Source organism: Cupressus sempervirens, chromosome 1, assembly GCF_028749045.1.
Source record: "Cupressus sempervirens isolate cs-2001-9-10 chromosome 1, ASM2874904v1, whole genome shotgun sequence".
Lineage (NCBI taxonomy): Eukaryota > Viridiplantae > Streptophyta > Pinopsida > Cupressales > Cupressaceae > Cupressus > Cupressus sempervirens.
The window spans coordinates 889232568-889252315 of record NC_143118.1 but is presented as its reverse complement, the minus strand read 5'-3'; the positions used below and the strand labels follow the sequence as shown (position 1 = coordinate 889252315).

At 32.9% G+C, this 19748-nt stretch overlaps 1 protein-coding gene across 2 annotated transcripts in view; it reads left to right on the top strand.

Moving 5' to 3' along the window:
* Positions 1-19748, top strand: part of LOC149580707 (MLO-like protein 1) — a 406166-nt gene that overhangs the window by 373002 nt on the left and 13416 nt on the right. For both annotated transcript variants that reach the window (XM_089814525.1, XM_089814517.1), the window contains exon 10: positions 3768-3808. In XM_089814525.1, the coding sequence (XP_089670651.1) occupies positions 3768-3808 (41 nt within the window). The remainder of the gene's footprint in view (positions 1-3767; positions 3809-19748) is intronic.

The following is a 19748-nucleotide window of genomic DNA, read 5'->3' as shown; positions in this document are numbered from 1 at the left end:
TGATACCCCTTCACCTAATGTGAAGCTTGTGGAAGGAAATAAATGACAAAATCTTTGGAGATATGGAGAACTAGGTGGAGGAAATCTTTCAAACCTTCTAAAAAATTATCAGGGAGAACATGTACATTACTACCTAGAAATTACCATCCCTCCCCCTAGCTTATTTTGAAGATAAGATAGATAGGAATTTGAATATACCTACTACATATGCTAAATTAAATAATTCCAAGTACTACAAATTAATAAGAATATATTGGAAATAGTAAACCTAAAATAGCAATAAACTAAACTTTGATAGATCTAAAAGAAGAGAAAGGGTTATAGCATATGGTGTCATTAGATCTAAACCTTGAAAACATATCATAGGATTTACTAGAAACTTGAATGGGTACATGAAAAACTAGGATAAAGAGATGGCCCTCTTATGGGGAATAAAATTATCCCTTTCTATTGATGTGAAAGTTTTGAAAATTGAAGGAAGCTCAAAATTGATTGAACTAGTCTGATTAAAGGTCTTGTCAAAGCTAGTTAGTTTGTATATGGATAATTGGAGATATATAGAAACTCCTAGGACTGGATCTTTTTAAAATTGAGTGGTCATATAGGGATGGAAATAAGGTGGTCACTATTATGGCTATTTTGGCACTAGAAATTAAAGATCTTAAATGTTGGTGAATAATTAAAAATATTCCTTCTAGTATTTAAAATCTCATATGGGAGGAAAGAAAAATAAAACAATAATTCTAATGGGCTTAAAAAATTATTTGGCCAGGTAAACGACTTCATATAACTTTTATTTTTACAAGACTAATTTGAAGAAGTTAAACACTGATGCCAATAGAAATTGGTTTGATTTAATAGTTTTTGGAAGTCTTATCTAAGTATACATGACAATAATCAATATTTTAGCAATCGTATTAGTGGGGAAGCCCATTTTAAGCTTAGTCCACCTAATAATCTTATTGAGTATGATAAGAGGAAGAGAGAAAACCTTAAACCTATTATTTTAAATCTCATTGGCCAATATGAAATGGATCCCAATTTTGTTTTCAAACTTCTAGGTTAGAGGAAGAGGAACCAACCATAGAGCATTGTAGAAGGGACAAAGATAGTTGTGAAAAGAGAGATCAAGTGAAGAAGGGATTAATAGATTGTCTTATTATCATATTTTTCTATAAGATAAAAATGAAGTTACCCCAGATGATGAACTCTTGGAGGAAGGTAATAATTTAGAGATTAAAAGTGAGCTAACTAACATTTTAGTAGATCATGGGGATACCAATGAAAATAAAATTCCCAAGAACAAGGTGGAAAACAATAAGAGAGATGAAGATCAAAGGAGGTTTTAAAATTTCTCAAAGTTGGAATGCATGATTGGCATCCTTGGACCTCTAATAATGAGCCAAACAAGGACCCAACTACTCACATCTCATATAGTTATCAAGATGTGGGTACAAAAGGAGAAGCGATATATATTGTACCTAGTCTACTACTAAAGCATGCAAAGGTTGTCTAAAACTAGACGAATAAGTGGTGTCCTTCAAGGAGGAGGTGAATCTCCTTTGGGACCAATATTCTAAAATAAAAAAGGGTATGAAAAATGTTGCACACTTTAGTTGGTGTGCTATGTATTTATTGACCACATTTGGTATGGTTAGGGACAATGAACTCTTTGATGTCCTTAAAAAATATTGAGCAAGGGTTTTCAAAAAGTCTTGGTGTGGCCTAGTGAGGACATCACAACCAATTACAAAGATCTACTACTACTACTACTAGGATTGATTTTTTGTTCTTGTTGGTGATTATCATCTATCTCTCCTACTAGTTTATTGCAAACTTCTAGGGAATTATTATTTTGAGGTTGTTGATGTAATGTTTAAAGTACCTCTAGTAGTAGTCCAATAGTTTGGGATTTTTTTGTAAGGACAACACCCTTATTTTGTTGCTTTTTAATCAAAGATATAGCTACAAAGATTTTTTGAGGCCTAAATTTTAGAGGACTACTTAGTTTTTAAATTATCTAGAGAAACGAGTTAAAATTGCATATTATTTTAGAGAATCCCACCAAATTAATACATTTATGTAGTATAAATTTTGAATTTTATTAAAATGGTCAATGAATATATTAGTTAAATAATAGCTTATATTATAGCAATCCTAATGAGATTTTTCAATAAGATTAATTTAATTTGGTGGTGACCATTCCATCAAGTTATTATGCTCGTGAAAAACACTTCCATGTACATGGTAGTTCTTATACATCTTAATAGAACTAAATAGTTTCAAAATGTATCATATTGATTAAATTTAAAATGTATTAAAAATATTGTCTATTTATATTAAAATTATTTAGCAATAGTTACTTTTAGAAAACTACCATTTGAATTTTATTGATATTAATATCTCGTAATTCAATTTTACATATTCTCTAACTTATTTGGATTCTCGTATTTTTATCACTACACTTAGTTCTAAAATTAGCTATTTAAAACCCCAGTGACATTGAATGATGTGAATTAGAATATTGATTTTGATAATTTCTAAATATTTTAAGATGGACCAGAAGTTAATATTATAGAATTTACCATTCCAACTTATGCATAAGAAAGATAAATCCATTAAAATATAATATTCATAAAAACTAAATCAATAGAGCATTGTCTTAATCACATAGAAATACTTTGATGAAATCAACCGCCTTCCATGGATGAAGCTTTTATGCATATTATTTCTAAGAAATTATATATATTAAAAAAAAATTCTTCGAATAAGTTTTTATTTACTCACAAGTTTATCTTAGGCATCATATCCTCCTTCTAAGTGTAACATAAAGTATAATATTTTTGTATTTACGTGCATCTAGTATTTTGTGTATGTGGTTGAGTTCCACATACTCCCTACTTACCCTTCCATACCATTAAGACATGTAACATTGGACCATGTTCTCTTGTATCTCTAGCTCTAGCCTCTATAAGAAAGTATTTATACATTATATATCATCTCAATTCAATTGACATTTCTCATTAAATGTCACATTCTCCCTCGTGAAGGTTTATTTGCATTCCCAGCATAGGAATTGATAATCTAGCCTTTCCTTTTGTATGATTTTTTGGTTCAAATTGGAAACTTATTCATAATTTCATTGGATTTATACTTGAAAAGGCGGTGCCATATTTTTCTTATTATAAATAATGTACATACACATAAATGAATGTTGACAAAGATAAACATATAGATCCCTCATTTTTGTTTTCTAGGTGTGTCATTTATAATAATAAAATAACTTCAATAAGAATACCTTCATACATATCAATCATAACTTATCTAATTTTTTAATAAATATTTTATAAAAACTCACACATTAGTACATATGTCTTAACTTTTCTATGAGAAATTTGTAAAATTTTAGTTGTAATGTTTGTTTTGGAAACTTTAATAAAAAGTGAGGATATTACTTATTATATAATTTCATATAATTATGATTTCTCATTTATGAAAAGATGATTCATTTTAAACTGAAAATAGATAAAAATATTATTAGTATGATGATTAATGAAAGTGATCTTTGTATAATAAATTTGATATTTATTAAATATTTTTAAGTAATAAATTTATTTAAAAAATACTATTTATGAATTTTATTTTACAATTTAAATTTTTAAAAATAAACTATATAGTTTATAATCATTAAAAAAATTCTAAGTCTATTCATATTTTCATATAAATTCAAATTTAAGGCTAATCTAAAAATTTTCATTTAAATGCAGGTTGGCATGTATATTTCTATATATCCTTCATTCCTTTAATTGTAAGTTAAATTTTATCTTTGAAACAAATTTTTAGATTTATTATTGTAAATTTTAATTTATTTAGATGTCTTATTTTGATTTTATATATTCATTGGCACTTCATTCTCATGTGTTATTAGATATAAACTAACAGTGTGTGAAGAATACACCATATTTTATTTCATTAAGACATAAAATTAATATTTAAGTAAAATTTGGGGTTTGTTGGCTCCTGATTTGACAAGGTTTTAATCACCTCTTAGGATGTGGAAAATACCTAGGAATAAGTGTAATGCCCGGCCAAGGGATCCAAAAGAAATAACCAAAAGTTTGACTAAGTTTGATAGCATTTTTTTTTATATATAAGAAAGTATAACATACACATAAAACACATAGTAGCGGAAGCAAAAACATACATAATAGGTTACATTCCTTAATGATCCCATGATGTTGAATCACATTTAAATTTAATCTAAAATTAAGTCCATCAATTACAACATCTATATGAAAGAATAATGAAAAGTCCAATGTCCATTTAATATACGTTTATTCCGAATGCCTTTTGGCAAATTAATTCAGAATGCTCATTCATCCACTGTACAAGTCACAGGGTATGAAAGGCTTAAAAGAATATACATAAGTAAAGATAGATATACATCATCCTCTTTGGATCCATGATACATGTGCAATAAAATAAATGAAACCATCCTCCATACATAATACATCCATACATCAAAAGATATACATCCATCATAAAATGATACAACATCCAACATATAATATAACCATCTATCATAATGATCCATGAACAAAATGAAGGTATATGCCAACAAGGATACCCCAGCCATGGTGTCTCGGACGGATCTCAATGGTAAGAGTAAAAAAAAGCACTACCACCCGACCATGTGGAACCTAAATGATCCACTCCCACCGCGCTAAGGAGATAGTCTCAAGTCCCAAACAGGATATCAAATCACATGACACAAGAACTCTCTAAGTCCAGGATATCCTAAAAGTAAACTAACTCAAAGGTTCCAACACATAGATTCACATCTAGACCCAGAGGTACTATGTAAGTGGGAAAGTGTCATCGCACAAATCACATTTGGAGTTACCCAAGCAATCCCTTAGGACTCCCAGGTCCCTAGTGATCCATGCGGCCACTAGTATCCTCTCACACTGACAAGGCATACTACGGAATGCAAGGTCATAACCAAGCGTTCTCTCTACTCCCATCCTAGTCTGTATTAGCACTCATGGCATGGGCGAGAACATCCAATTATCTCTTATTAGGTTCATTTAAGTTAGTATTAAGTGTAAAGTTATCACTTATTAAACAACTTACAATGGGTTACCCCCAGGACCACTTAGGGTCCTCGGCCCCCATTGCAAGCCACTTCCCGACATTGCATAAAGATAACCTACCCTAAGCTCATGAAGTCACAAATCACATAATCATAGAAAAATCACCTTAGTCCTATACAAGTGACTGGAAAGCATCATAAAGATAATCATAGTAATCACATCAGTTCTCTATGAGCAACTGGAAAGCAACAAGATAAATCAAAATATCCATCAATTCTCGACGAGCAACTGAAAGTAATCCAACAATACTGATCAATGACTCATAATGGTTATTCAAGTATCTCATAGCATACATCTCGCTATTTCACAAAGACACTGAAAAACATAGTAACTAACAAAACAAACATACTCATCATAAGCATACCATCACATACATGGTTGAGCAATAATGATCAAGATCGAGTCAACATGATACCACACTCACAAACCCCCCCCAAGCCTCTGGTAGACATCCTATAACTTGGTCAACAATCTAGTCAACCCAAAAAAAAATTCCAAACATAAATAGCATAAGGAAAAAAAGATACAAGCACATGATTTTCAGTTTATTGAAAGCACATAGTTAAGTTGCATGTGGGTTTTCAATTTCTATTTCAGAGTTTGCTAACAAGTGATGGAATATTTCCATCATTTTCCTTATAATAAATTTAAGTATCAGCTTAAGTAAAAAATAAATTTTTACCCCATGATTAAAATCAATTCCTAAATTTACTAAGATAAAAATTATATTTATTTCAAGTTTGCTAATGTTTATTTATCAAGTTTTTTTTAATATATATTTTTAATAAGACAAAGATTGCAACAAGCTTCAGGCTAGAAGGAATAGACACGTGTCTCAAAAAAAATTGGATATACAACATAGTTACAAAAGAGAAAAAATGTCAACATCTATGTCTTTGTGTTGGTCAACAATTTGTCTTCCTTGATATTTTGGTTTATACTTGACTCTTAGACTGCCCAATGGCTTATGGAAAACAAAGAAGTTAACAATAGAATGGGTCAATGTAGTAATCTATCAAAGACCCCTAAATTGAAAGATATAGCTCCCTTGTGAATGCAAGATATGCAATGAATTATGTTTTTTAGGTTTTGGGGGTATGCTCTTAACCAGAGAGCAGATGAGGTAAAAACCAAGTTGTTCAACACTTTAAACAACCTAGGCAGTTGAAAGGGGGATTACTCACAACATGCAATCTATTACAACCTAGATGTAAGGAATGAAAATATGCATAACTATCTATGATAGTAGGAAGAAAGGAAGAAATGGTGAAATAATTAATTCTTGGATTACACAGTCAGGTAATGTTTTGACAATACCCGAATTGTCTATCTCTCAGCTACTCTACACAATAGTTTCTAGCTTCCTTATGCACAAACTATTCTAAACATATAGACCATGATGTACAATACAAAGAAAAAATGGGATTGCTTATGCTGAAGAAAGTAAAACATACAATCTATTGAATGAAGGAAACAAAACTAAGTTCATTTCCATTCTTTCAAATTTCAACATTAGCACATTCATTCCATACACTATACTTCAACTAAATGAAAATCAAAACTAGAAATGGACTTAGAGTCTCACATAGTGGTGTTGACATATCAATCAAGTTTGTTATTAGTGACACACACTTATTTAGATTGTGTATAGCTACTAAGCTCATTGAATAGTTTACAGTGTTTTCCATGTAATTTAGTAGCCACCAAGTTCTACAGTTGCTATCGAGTCTTTTGGACCAATCCCAATGGCACCTGAGCAGATTCAGTCAGTCTGAAGTTTAGTAGTTCAAACTATGTATTTTAGTGTATACCAAGTTTATTAGTCGTTACCAAGTTTTTAGTTCATGTGATGTGAAGCCAAAGTTAATCGAGCATTGCAGTATCTATCGAGTTTACAGTTCATGTGATGCAAAGCCAGTGTTAACCGAGTTACTTTATGCTAACCAAGTGATTCAGTTTTTTCCAAGTTGCACAATGTCTACTGAGTCACTAGTGTAGATGGAGTTAAAGACTACTTGAAAGTGGTCAATATGGACTGAGATTCTATGTCTACTAAGTGCATGACGATCCCAAGCATTGACAGTAGATGTCAAGTATTAGAACCTCACCAAGTCAGTCTTTAGAACTTGAGTATCTTCATGTGGGCTGAGTTTGTAATATTTGTGTTAACTTGTGTCATGGTCAACTTTGTAATTTTTTTAATTTGGATTGGTATATATATGTAATATATAGTATCATATCTAATGTGTAAGAATGCTAATGTGAGTGTATGTATTGTAATACAAATGTGGATGTGAAAAGTTCAAGATATGAATGCAGCAAATAAAGAATTATAAAGGTCATAATAGTATAAGGAGCATTAGAGACATATCTATCATAGAAAGGTGATCATACACTAAGGAATCTCTATCAGCAAACTCAATTGCAATTCAAAGATCTACTACTTCATCCTAATAGGAGAACCAGTCAAAATCCTTTAACAAGGTAGACCTAAAAATCTTACATAAATCTCTTTACCAAGTGTATACTTCATTGTATGTTTGTAAATCCTCTTACAAGGTGAACCTAGCAATCCTATTTTCTCCTAATAGGGCAGATCATCAAAACTGATCAATGTAAGCCTTAACAAGCCAACTTTATGTTGTAGTACTAAAGTTTGTGGGTATCATCTCCACCCCAATTTTACTTTCTATTTGGAAGGTTTCTGGGTCACCAAATCTATGTGTTTAAGTGTTATGAATGCTTTCATGTTCTTAGTTTCTCATACATGCAATTAGATCAGATGTGATTAGCTAAGTGCTAATTGATTCATTGGATTAAGAATTGAAATTATTAAAGTTTTAGAAGTTACTAATTCATCCCTCCCTTCTCAATAACTTAGCATAGTCTTGAATATTTCCAACAATTGGTATTAGAGCTTTGTGGTTCTTAGGAGAAAGTTTAACTGCTTGTGCAAAGATCAAGGATATGGAGATATTTAGACTTGACAAAGCTATTGCCAATAAAAAGTTAGATCTAGAAATGGTCATTTCCCAATTCAAGAAATTTAGTCAGTAAGGTTATGTGAAGTCTTGGAATATAGAAACAAGATAAAAGAAGAGATGGATGGAAGGAACAATAAAATCTAGAACCAATCCCTTCAACAAACAGACCTTATTGATCAGCTCTTAATGCAAATGATGAAATCATGAGTCTTAGATTTGAAAATGAAAGAATGAGGAATGATCTAAATTCTAAAAGACAAATCAATGATAGAAAAAAAATGATCTGAGATATGAAAGAAAAATCAATGAAAGATTGATAAATGACCTAAACATTAAGAAGCAAATCAATGAAAGAATGATGAAATATCAAGTAGACATGGATCAACTGAATGAGAAAAACCTTTATAGGAAAAAAGGTAAAGTAGGAATTGGATACAAAGAAGAAGGTGAATCCTCCAAATAAGGTTCTCAAAAGAATCAAAGACCTACTTGCAATCACTGTGATAAGATAGGTCATACATCAAACAAATGTTGGAGCAATGGAAAAGCAAAATTCAATGAAAAATGCTACAATTGCAATCAGCATGGTCACAGGGCTAATAAATGCAAAGAGAAACCAAGTGAAGGCAACTTTCATAAATGTAAGAAATAAGGACACAAGGCATCAGAGTGAAAAACAAGGACAATGAATCCTGCAGAATAGATTGTGAAAGCAATATTTGGTTGGGATTACAATACCTATTGTAGATGTCATTACTATGGGGAATTTGGACACATTGGTATGAATTTTGTTAAACATCATATGAGGAAAAGAGATACCACTAAAATATGTTTCATTTGTACAGAACTTGGTCATCTTGCCTAGAACTATATGAATACTGGTAGAATTGAAGATGAGAAGAAAACAAAATCAGATAACATCCAAAAGTATATGAGATAGCCATGGATTACTAAGTCTACCAAGGATACTAGTCCAAGCAATGATGGTCAAGTCACTCAATAATTGGGTGACTCTACCATTCCTAATTATGTTCTCAAGGAAGAATTGGAACTAGGCTATCAAAGAAGACATATGAAATCAGTTCCAATTGAAAGGTGGAAAAGATCCAAATTCATATACAAGATACAAAGGGATCACTGAGCAAGATTGGTATCAGTTATTACAGAGTTACCTTCTCTACCAAGTAAGGTCAGGTCATAGACTCTATCAAGCAAGGTCAGGAGTAACAAAGGTAATTATGGTTACCAAATCATAGAGATGTCATGTAGTAATCAATGTCATATAGTGGATGATAGTCTGTCAACTTATCTACCTCTGTACCAAGCATTAATGGCAAAGTTTTATCAAAAGGCATGGAATAAAATTCATTTCTTACCATGAATTTTTCAGTGCTATTGCAAAGAGCTATTTTCAGTGCGATCAAATTAACTTGAGTGAATTTCTTGCAAAAGTTTTTCGAAGTTCTCTCAAGCTACCGAGCAAAAATGCCAGCCAACAATAGCAAGGTCAAGAAAGGGTATGACATGTTGGCTTGAGGAGTTGAATGGAAAGCACCAGATTTCAAACTCATGCCCACAATTACTAAAAACCTAGACCCAAGTGGAGCACAATCCCAAATCCCTCCTAAGGTACTTCTTGTAAATGACATTCATACTCATGGTGAATATGCTATTCAATAAATTGGTACTCTAGAGATGGATGATGCCCTAGGTCAGTAATGTGTTGATGGGACCCTAAAACACAAGCATCAGCACTTGGAAGCAAAATGATTGACACATATTCCCCATATGCCCCAAGAATTTCAAATTAAATGGATTAGGTTTATCCTTAGTTGGTTGCATAATGGGAAGTTGTGGTTAGAGCAGCCAATTCTAATAACAAAGAAGATGATACATCGAATCACTGGCCTTCCCATGCTTGCCAAAGCTAAAACAATGAAAACCCTAGGTCGAGCAAAACTGGAGAAGAAAATCCTAGCCGAATGGGATGGCAGAGGTATGAAAATAAGGAGTGTTACAGATGTAGAATTGAAATTTGTGATTCATGTTATTATGCATAAGATATATAGTTCAAGCTATCTTAATAGTGTGTCATGTGAAGCCATGGATTTGGCATATAAAATGGTTTAAAACAACCTATCTTATGACCGGTTGACCTATTATTGGGTCAATTCAATAAAAACATGGAAAGTATTAGAAAATGAAAGAATAACCCATGTAAATTTGGTTCATTGTTAACCTATTTAGTCTTTTATGCTCAAAAGTTCTTCCCTTCTAAAGGCACCGTAGTCTGGAGAAAAGATGTGGCTTTACCAAATAAATGAATATATTGTAGAAATGGGTGAGAACTATGCTAGTATCATGGACAACTACTTCAGTGTGTTCAAAGAGAAAATGAACAATAGGTTTAGGATACTGAAGAAGTTAGTTGAAGACTACAAGGATGATGTGTGCTTCATGGTGGATAGTGACAAGGTAAATATCCAGGCAATTAAGCCTAGAGTTGTGTGGGTGAAACCTCTTGGCTATGAGGTGAATATTGATGAGACAAAGGACATCATTGAAGCCCTTGTCAATGAACCTATTGATCCCAAGGCCCCTTATTTTGGAACTTATGAAGAAGCTAAGGCCAAAATTGAGCTAGAAATAAAGCTCCCACAGGCGACTAACAAAGGAAAGAGAAGGATAGCAAAGCTGAAATCAAGTGCACCTCTCTTGTTAATCTAGGAAAAAGGTGAGGATGTGAAAGAAGTAGATGATGAGGAAGAATATGAGAATGAAGAAGAAACTTTGAAGAAAAAGGGCATGTGATCATCACCAAGCCTACAAAGTCATCCACTGCAATCTTTACAAGGAGGTTACAAAAGAAAGGAAGTGATATTGTATTCAACAAACCTCCACCCACCTTCCAAGATAGGTTCATATGGGTCAAAGGAGGTCATAGGTTGACCTATGACCCCCTTTGACCTATTAAATGACAACATATGTCCCTAGGTGTCTTAGGACCCTTGGGGACATATTAGAATCATTCTTATATGTCAAAGGGGATCATAGGTTGACCTATGACCCCCTTCGACCCATTACATGATGACATATGTCCCTAGAGGTTCTAGGACCCCTAGGAACACAAAAGGGGTAAGTGGAAGTACTCACCAGACTAGATTGTTTCTCTAGTCTCTAGTGAATTGCTAGAGAAGATAAAGTCAAGATGGGATTTTGCTATGCAAATGGTCAAAGACATATATGCACAAACCCTAAGGTAGTTACAACTGAGTATATCAGATGTTGAGGTGAAAGAGTCTTTAAAGAAAAATGAAGAAAAATTGACTCTAAGGTTTAATACTTGTTTGGTTTTGATCAAGGACATAGAACATGTTGTTAAAAATGCTACAAATACTTGGAAAAATATTTATCATCTCCATAAAAAAATTGAACTTCCAATTGAAGTAAAGGATTTTGATGAAGAAGAAGGTAAGGAGAAGGATGAGGAAGAAAATGTTGAAGAAGTGACTCATTTTGATAATGAGGAAGATGAAGAGGATCAAGGTCCAGAAGATACCAAGGAAGAAAAGGAAGATGATGAGGAGAGTGACCCAGCCAAGATAGCTATAGCAGTCATTGTCTCACTTCCTCACTACCTGAGTAAACCATTGACTATATCAAGTATGGAGACAGCTTTAGCAAGTGTGGTTGTGACTACTATTGACACATCAAATGTTCAATCGCTCTTTGCCCCAACTCAGCTTAGCATATCATTGATAGAAGTGACTTCCACTTCATCTACCAAGCTATAGACTCCTTCTTCATCTACCAAATTGATTTCTTTAGTCTTCACTTCTCCAATTTTAACTTCTTTAGTTTTGAGTACATCCATAGTAAGCTCTCTAGTTTTGTCTACTTTAGTTTTGGATTCTACAATTTTGACTTAATCAATTTTGGATTCTTCAAGCATCTCTATAAGTATTCCATCAGTCAGTATAGTATCAGTTTTTACTAAAAATCCAAGTATGTCTACTATTGTTTCCATTCTAGGTACAAAAGCAATAAGTGCAAGGATAGTTGAGCCTAAGGTTCAACTGAGTACAAAATATTTGGGGAAAGGAAAAGAGATAGAGGAAGACATACATTTGGATGAGGAAATAGTAATTCCCAAATGGGATATTTACAATCTTTCTACAGACCAAATGCACATATTTGGTGAACTCCTCCAGAAAAAGGCTAAACAACAAAGATTAAGAGAGGAGAGAGACAAAGGGTATAAGATAATAGATGATGCCAAGAATATTTTGACCAAGGCAATAGGAATTGAGGTTGATTCTTCTCAACCTATTTTGTATCAGGTAGGAGTAGTCCAAAAATTCAATGAGGACACTGAAGGTCAAGATAAGCTAGTTGAAAAGGTTGAAAAGAAATTTAACAATAAAGTGTTGGAGCACATTGCTCAGCAAATAGACATTTATCAAGTTAAGCTTTCAATAATTTTGGTCAATCTTGAGGCATCCTATTCAAATGTGATCACTTTTTGGAAAACTATGTGATGTCACTGAGTATATAAAGGAAGTAAAGGAAAAATTGTCCAAAGTTGATATAGATCTTACAGTAAGTGCTCAACAACTGCAACTTGACCCCAGTTCAAGCTTTGCACATTTCAAGAAGATTAGATTTTTGTCAAACATGCAAGTTGAATTTCTAAGAGAAGAAGCAAGGATACATTCAACATTGATTGACATAAAAAATATGATCCTTCCAATCATGGATGTTATGTAGAAACACATTGTATATTCAAAGACCTTGATCCATGATAACATCTTCTCTATTACAGATCACATGATTGAACTATCAGTAGAGGTGCAAATTGCAATTCATACATGTAAGGTCTTGCAAGAAAATTGGGATAAAGCCTTGGCAATCACCCTCAAGGTACACTCTGAATTCTTATCCCATTTTGGTGTCTCTATATAATTAAGTTAGAATAAATCTTTGGCATTACTATCAAAAAGGGGGAGAAATTTCATATGTATATAAGAGGAAAGTTATATTGAAGAAAAGAAAGACATGTATATAGAGAGACACATAGTATGGGGAGAAATATGCTATGGTGGAGAACTTCTACCAGTAAGACATTTTGTATATAGAAAAGGATTTATAGTATATTTTATATACTTACAAAGATATATTTTGAAAAATCTCAAATATATATATACATATATATATAGTATGCTCTACTGAGCTAGTATCACATGGTGATGAATAAAAGGTATTTAGTTTTGAGCTAATAAGTGTTTTTGTCACTAATGCCAAAGGGGGAGATCTTTGACATATCAGTCAAGTTTTTTATTAGTAACACACACTTATTTGATTATCAATAGCTATCGAGCTCATTGAATAGTTTATAGTGTTTGCCGTGTAATTTAGTAGCAACCAAGTTCTATAGTTGCTACTGAGTCTTTTGGACCAATCCCAGTGGTTACCGAGCAGATTTAGTCAGTATGAAGTTTAGTAGTTCAAACCATGCATTTCAGTGTATATCAAGTTTATCAGTGGTTACTGAGTTCGTAGTTCATGTGATGTGAAGCCAATGTTAATTGAGCATTGCAGTATCTACTGAGTTCATAGTTAATATGATGTAAAGCCACTATTAACCAAGTTATATGCTAACCAAGTAGTTCAATGTTTTTTGAGTTGCACAATATGTGTAGACTGAGTTAAAGACTACTTGAAAGTGATCAGTATGGAGTGACCTTCTATGTCTACTGAGTGCATGATGATGCTAAGCATTGATAGTGGATGTCAAGTATCAAAACCTCACCGAGTTAGTCTTTAGAACCCAAGTATCTTCATCTGGGCCAACTTTGTAATATTTGTGTTAACTTGTGTCATGACTAATTTTTTAATTTTGTAATTTGGATTGGTATATATATGTAATGTATTGTATCATATCCAATGTGTAAGAATGTGAATGTGATCGTATGTATTGTAATGTGAATGTGGATGCAAAAATTTCAAGATATGAATGCAGTAGATAAAGAATCATAAAAATCATAACAATATAAGGAGTAGTAGAGACAAATCTATCATAGAAAGTACAGTAAGAAATCCCTATCAACAAACTCAATTGCAAGTCAGAGATCTACTACTCCATCCTAATAGGTGAATTAGTCAAAATCCTTTAACAAGGTAGACCTAACAGTCTTTCATAAATCTCTTTACCGAGTGCATACTTCATTTTATGTTTGTAAATCCTCTCACAAGGTGGACCTAGCAATCCTATTTTCTCCTAATAGGGAAAATCATCAGAAGTGATCAATGTAAGCCTCAATAGGCCAACTTTATGCTGCACTACTAAATTTCTTTGGTATCATCCCCACCTCAATTTTACTTTCTATTTGGAAGGTTTCTGGGTCACCAAATCTATGTGTTCAAGTGTTATGAATGCTTTCATGTTCTTAGTTTCTCAAGCATGCAATTAGATTAGATTTGATGAATCAAGTGCTAATTGATTCATTGGATTAAGAATTGAAATTGTTAAAGTTCTAGAAGTTACTACTTTTCCTCTCTGCTCTCAGTAACTTAGCATAGTCTTGAATATTTCCAACAAGTAGTCCCAGCTATAGGGGTTTGCCCACTAGTACTTTTTATGATCCTTTCTATTAACTTAGAAAATTACATATATAGGCCCCCTCTTAGGGTTGTAGGCCAATTATAGATTCAGTAGTTACATTAATAGAGCACTTGAATCATTTAGAAATCAATAGTCATCTATTACGATTATGAATTTCGGAGATAGAGGGAGAAAGACTATTTAATTTTCATTTGCAAACACAAATAATCATTTTAATAACATCCCATGTGTTTAGTTTTATCATCTTGATGTTCCTTCAAATACCTGACATCTATCTCAACCTTTGCAATCTCTAGTTACCATAGAAATTCCTCAAAAAATGGTTCATATTCCTCTTTGGCTTTGTAGAAGGTCTTTGGCACCATCAATTGCATCTTCATATTCTAACATACACCCAAGTTAAAATTACCATTGTCAATATATCTTTCCTTATTTCCTAATGGGTGATCGTGATTAAGTCTTCATGTATTGACAAAGAAAATGCCTTTACCTTCTCCTAACACGTGGTGCTTTTAATTTTTTTTGATCTTAAACCCTTTAGCATGATGTCTTTCCTTTACTTTATCTCAAGAGACCATTAATTATGATCCCATTAAGACACCTGTCGAATGCTTGCATTCTCACTTTGGTTATTTCTCATGTAACTTTATAAAGTGAGAAAGTGATAGGCATTGATCTTTTAAGATCTAACATCTAGGATGATGCATCATTTGACATTGCTTGGAAACCAAAGAGGGGCCCAAAATGGATTTGAGTGTGGACATGTATCATTATTCCAGATACTTTCTCCAAAACCTTTATCCTTCGACATTTAGGTCTAAAATTCATCAGAGTCATTGATCTAATCTTTGTTGTGCAGTCAAGATATGTTAATGATATGGGTTACTATTCACATCTTTGCAACTTAGAATCCTTTAATTGTATTACTATATGTGATGTTGTGATCACTAACTGTTATTTCATCTCATATCTTTGTAACATGAAATCTCTTGAATGTCTTTTAACCTATGGCATTACAATAGCCATTTGAATTTAATTGTTCCCTTCCTTCGCAACCTCACAACCTCTAGACACATAACATTTTATACCATGCGATGGAGTGACAAATTGTTTTAATGTTACTATTACTCCTTGCACTACCTCATAACTATAGACTTCAACTCACTTTTGAATCTAGCGATGTTGCAAAAGCTTCACACTTAACTACCCAGATCACCTTTCGCAGCTTTGTAACTTAACTTTCATCATATGGAACACAAGTTACAATGTTGCAATCACTATCTTGGATGACTGGTGTATTTTTTTGTGACTTTGTGACAAAATAATTTAAGTACCCCTAAAACCTTGTGACAATGTGATAGCCTTTAACTACCAGCAACAATGTGATAGCCTAGACTTTAACTGCATGGTCCTTAATCGTTGGTTCACAACTTAAATTTCCTTAAGCTTGATATTGCCTATGACCTTGTGATCAAAATATTGTCACCTCTTCACAACTTAAATTTGACATTTAACCTTAACATTAGCAAAGATGTGCTATCCTATTATCATGATTGTTTTGCATCCTTGCAACTTGGACTTTAGAGCTTATTTGACTTCTTGTGATGATGTGATCATTTAAACTTTGGATGTGGACATGTAGATGTGATTTGCATCATCAATCTGAGATCAATTTTGGTCTTTTCCACCTTTAACCATATGCTTCACCATTTATGTCAAAATCAATTGATTTTTCTTCTAGCTTTTTCTCACATTTTGCACCATGTTCTTTAACGTCGGTCCTTGTGTTCTTCACTGTCATTTTCTCTAGATATGCCCAAAATCTCTTCATTCTACCCATATCATGTCCTTAATGGAACACTTGATCATAGAGTTATGGTTTCTTATGAATATAATTATTTCTCTCTCTAATCTAGGGAATGCATTAACTTACCCTTCCCATCCTAGTCACCTAGCATAATTGAAAACATTTTCATTTCTCTTGCATTCACACCTAGGAAACTTAGAGAGAAAGATAAGAGAGGAAACCTTAATGGAAACCTATAATAGTACATGACATGAAACACTAACTTAGCACTTGACCTGGAAGTTCAAGAATGGAGAACTAAAAATGTGGCAACACTTTACAAACAAGAAAAGTAGAAAATAGTTTAGAGGAACCACAACTATCATTGTGAATCTTCAAGAGCAGTTTCTTGTTTTTTTTTTTAAGTGTATCCATAGTGGATGAACCACAAAAGTAAGATACCCTATTTTGGATAACTACCTTCCCTCTTTTGGCATCTACTATTTTCCCCCAACCTATTGTCTAACTGTCATTTTCTACTTTTTGGGTCACATCTTTAGGTGGTTGTACAACATTTTTTGTTTCATCTTTACCTTGGGTCTAATCATCTTTGTTATTTCTTGGGTAACATCCTTATGTGGTGGTGTATCTTTTTCTATCTCTTCTTGACCTTGATCCTAGTCATCAACTGCCACCTAGGGGTCTTTTTTTGGGAGCACACTTTGTTACCCAATCATTATAAATAGTATCATTAGGCCAATTAAATTCTATAAATTTATTTTCTTTGTTTGAAATATCTTTCCATTTAGCCTTAAACTATTTTATTTCAAAGTTTAGATAATTTTTAAAAATACTTCCTTCTACAATCTCCTATACAGTCTTTGTAAATAAAGAATTATCATCATTTTTTATTATGTCATTCATCCTAATATTAAGAAGAGCACACAATCCTTCATCTCACTCTTTATAAGTCTTTAGATCTCATTCACTTTTGAAGGTCAAAGGGAAGAGATCAAAACTTGTATTTTCATACTTGTAAAGATAAAATCTTTCCCTCCTCTAATAATAACTCCCTATTTATATCAAATTTTACCAAGGTTGCTACCTGATCATAAGTCTTTTCAATTAAGTCTTCAACCTGGGGTTTATCTATAATAATTACAGATATGTGACCCAACTCTTCTTCTCTACTGACCCATTTATAAAAAACCTATCTCAACATACCCTCACTTTCACTAAGAGATCTCTTGATAGCCATAAGTTTTGATATCCCATGGTAGAGCAATCTGGTATCAATATCAAATGCAAATTTCAAAATGGTGTCTCTTATTGTTTATTCATATCTTTGCACCACCTCAATTTGTGTTGTTCTAAGTTTACTTTTTTCTTGCTTAATTCCCTCATCAAATGGTTCTTTAACATATAAAGGACTTTGAGGGAGCTTATCAATTGGGCCAATAGGGGGTGGTGGAGCTAGCAAAGAGGCAATCATCATTTGAGAAGACTCACCTACCAACCTTTATCCTCCCAATTGTTTCTCATACCTAGCGAGTGCCTTTTGGATCCATCTCACTAATCTTTATCCCACTCTCATCATAGGCCTCCAATACCTTTTCATATTTGATATTTAAATCAATGAATCTTTTATTTCTTTCCTAATAGTAGCTAGGGAAAAATTTTCCATTTCTTTATTCATTTAGGCATCTTATTCATTATCCATCTCTCCAACTCTTGCCACCATTAAGCTTCCTACTTGGTTTGTGTCAAAGGCCTCTTGTTTCCTAGAATTGTCTTTCTTTTGTAAGGACCATATCACCAAGGCCACATGATGTTCATTGTACTTTACCCCTCTAGAGGCATGTTGAGCTTCTTTCTATGTTTTTTCTCTTGTATTTTATTCTATTCTTATGGTATCAAATACCATAGGATCAACAATGTCTCATTTATGAAGGATTAATACACATGATTCCTTTATCATCATCCTACCTTGTTTTGGAGTTATTTTATTGAAATCCTTTATCAATTCCTCTTTTACCCCATCTCTTATAATAGATTCCTCTTTATTTGGTTTCTTTTCTTTCCTCTTTTTACACCTAGCCTCAAAATTTTATATGCTTGATCTCCAAGAAAATTGAACAAAAGCCCTAGACTTAACAAAATTATTTGATAAAAATTGTTCACAAGCTTATTCTACCATAGGATCCAACTACTTAACTTTGAAGTTCTCTACTATGAGATCCATGGCTATCATTGGAGGTTCTTGTAATATTCCTTCTTCTAATTTAGGAGTAGTTACAATAATGTTACATTGGCTTCCCATTTTCCCCAAATGCTCAAGAACTTCTTGTTTACTTTCAAAATGCATAGGCGTTTGTGAGGGTGAGTACAGTTATATTCTACATAGAGTGCCCTCTTCTACTTTCTATTTCTTAGAAGTATTTTTAGTAGAGGGACTCTTTGAGAGAGGTCTCTTATACACTGGTGTAGGGGAAGCACCTTTTGTATGAGGAAGTGAAGGCCTACCTTGTATCTCTTTTCCCTTACTTGCATCGTCTCCAATTTTTCTCACAACTATATATCCTTCTCTCCTTTGAAAGGAATATTTTCTTGGGACCATGGAAGGGGCCATAGAAAATCTTTGCATCAATTCCTTTTCCTACTTAGGATGCTCATTTATCAAGGCAACTCTCTTCTCATTCATAACTTTAATGATTTTAGCAAAGTGTGTCATTAATTTGTTCAATTTGTCACTCCAAAACTTTGCATCTCTTAAAGGATCATACTTCCTATCAAAAGCATTAATAAAATATATATCTTTCTTGTTCCTTTTTTGTCTCCTCTTCTTATAAGGAAAACTTATTTCTAATGATATCTTTAGGGTAATAAAATTCATAAGTATGTCCTTTAGCTTTGGTTCTTTTCTTAAACATTTAATAAAATCCCTCAAGATCTAACAACCTTGCATGAGCCCTTGCCATATTGTAAGGCTCCAAAAAAATTTCCAAGTATTTCCATCCTCCCTTGGTGATCAAAAATTGATGTGCAATAGTGTAACTAGGGAAAATTGTACCTCTTGATCTATTTGTCAATTCTTCTTCCTCTAGTCCTCCAATTTGCCATAGAAATTTTTCAACACTAATCTTGTGAGGAACTTGGTAGGGTAGCACATGTGGGGTTCTTGGAAAACCATAAACACTAAATAT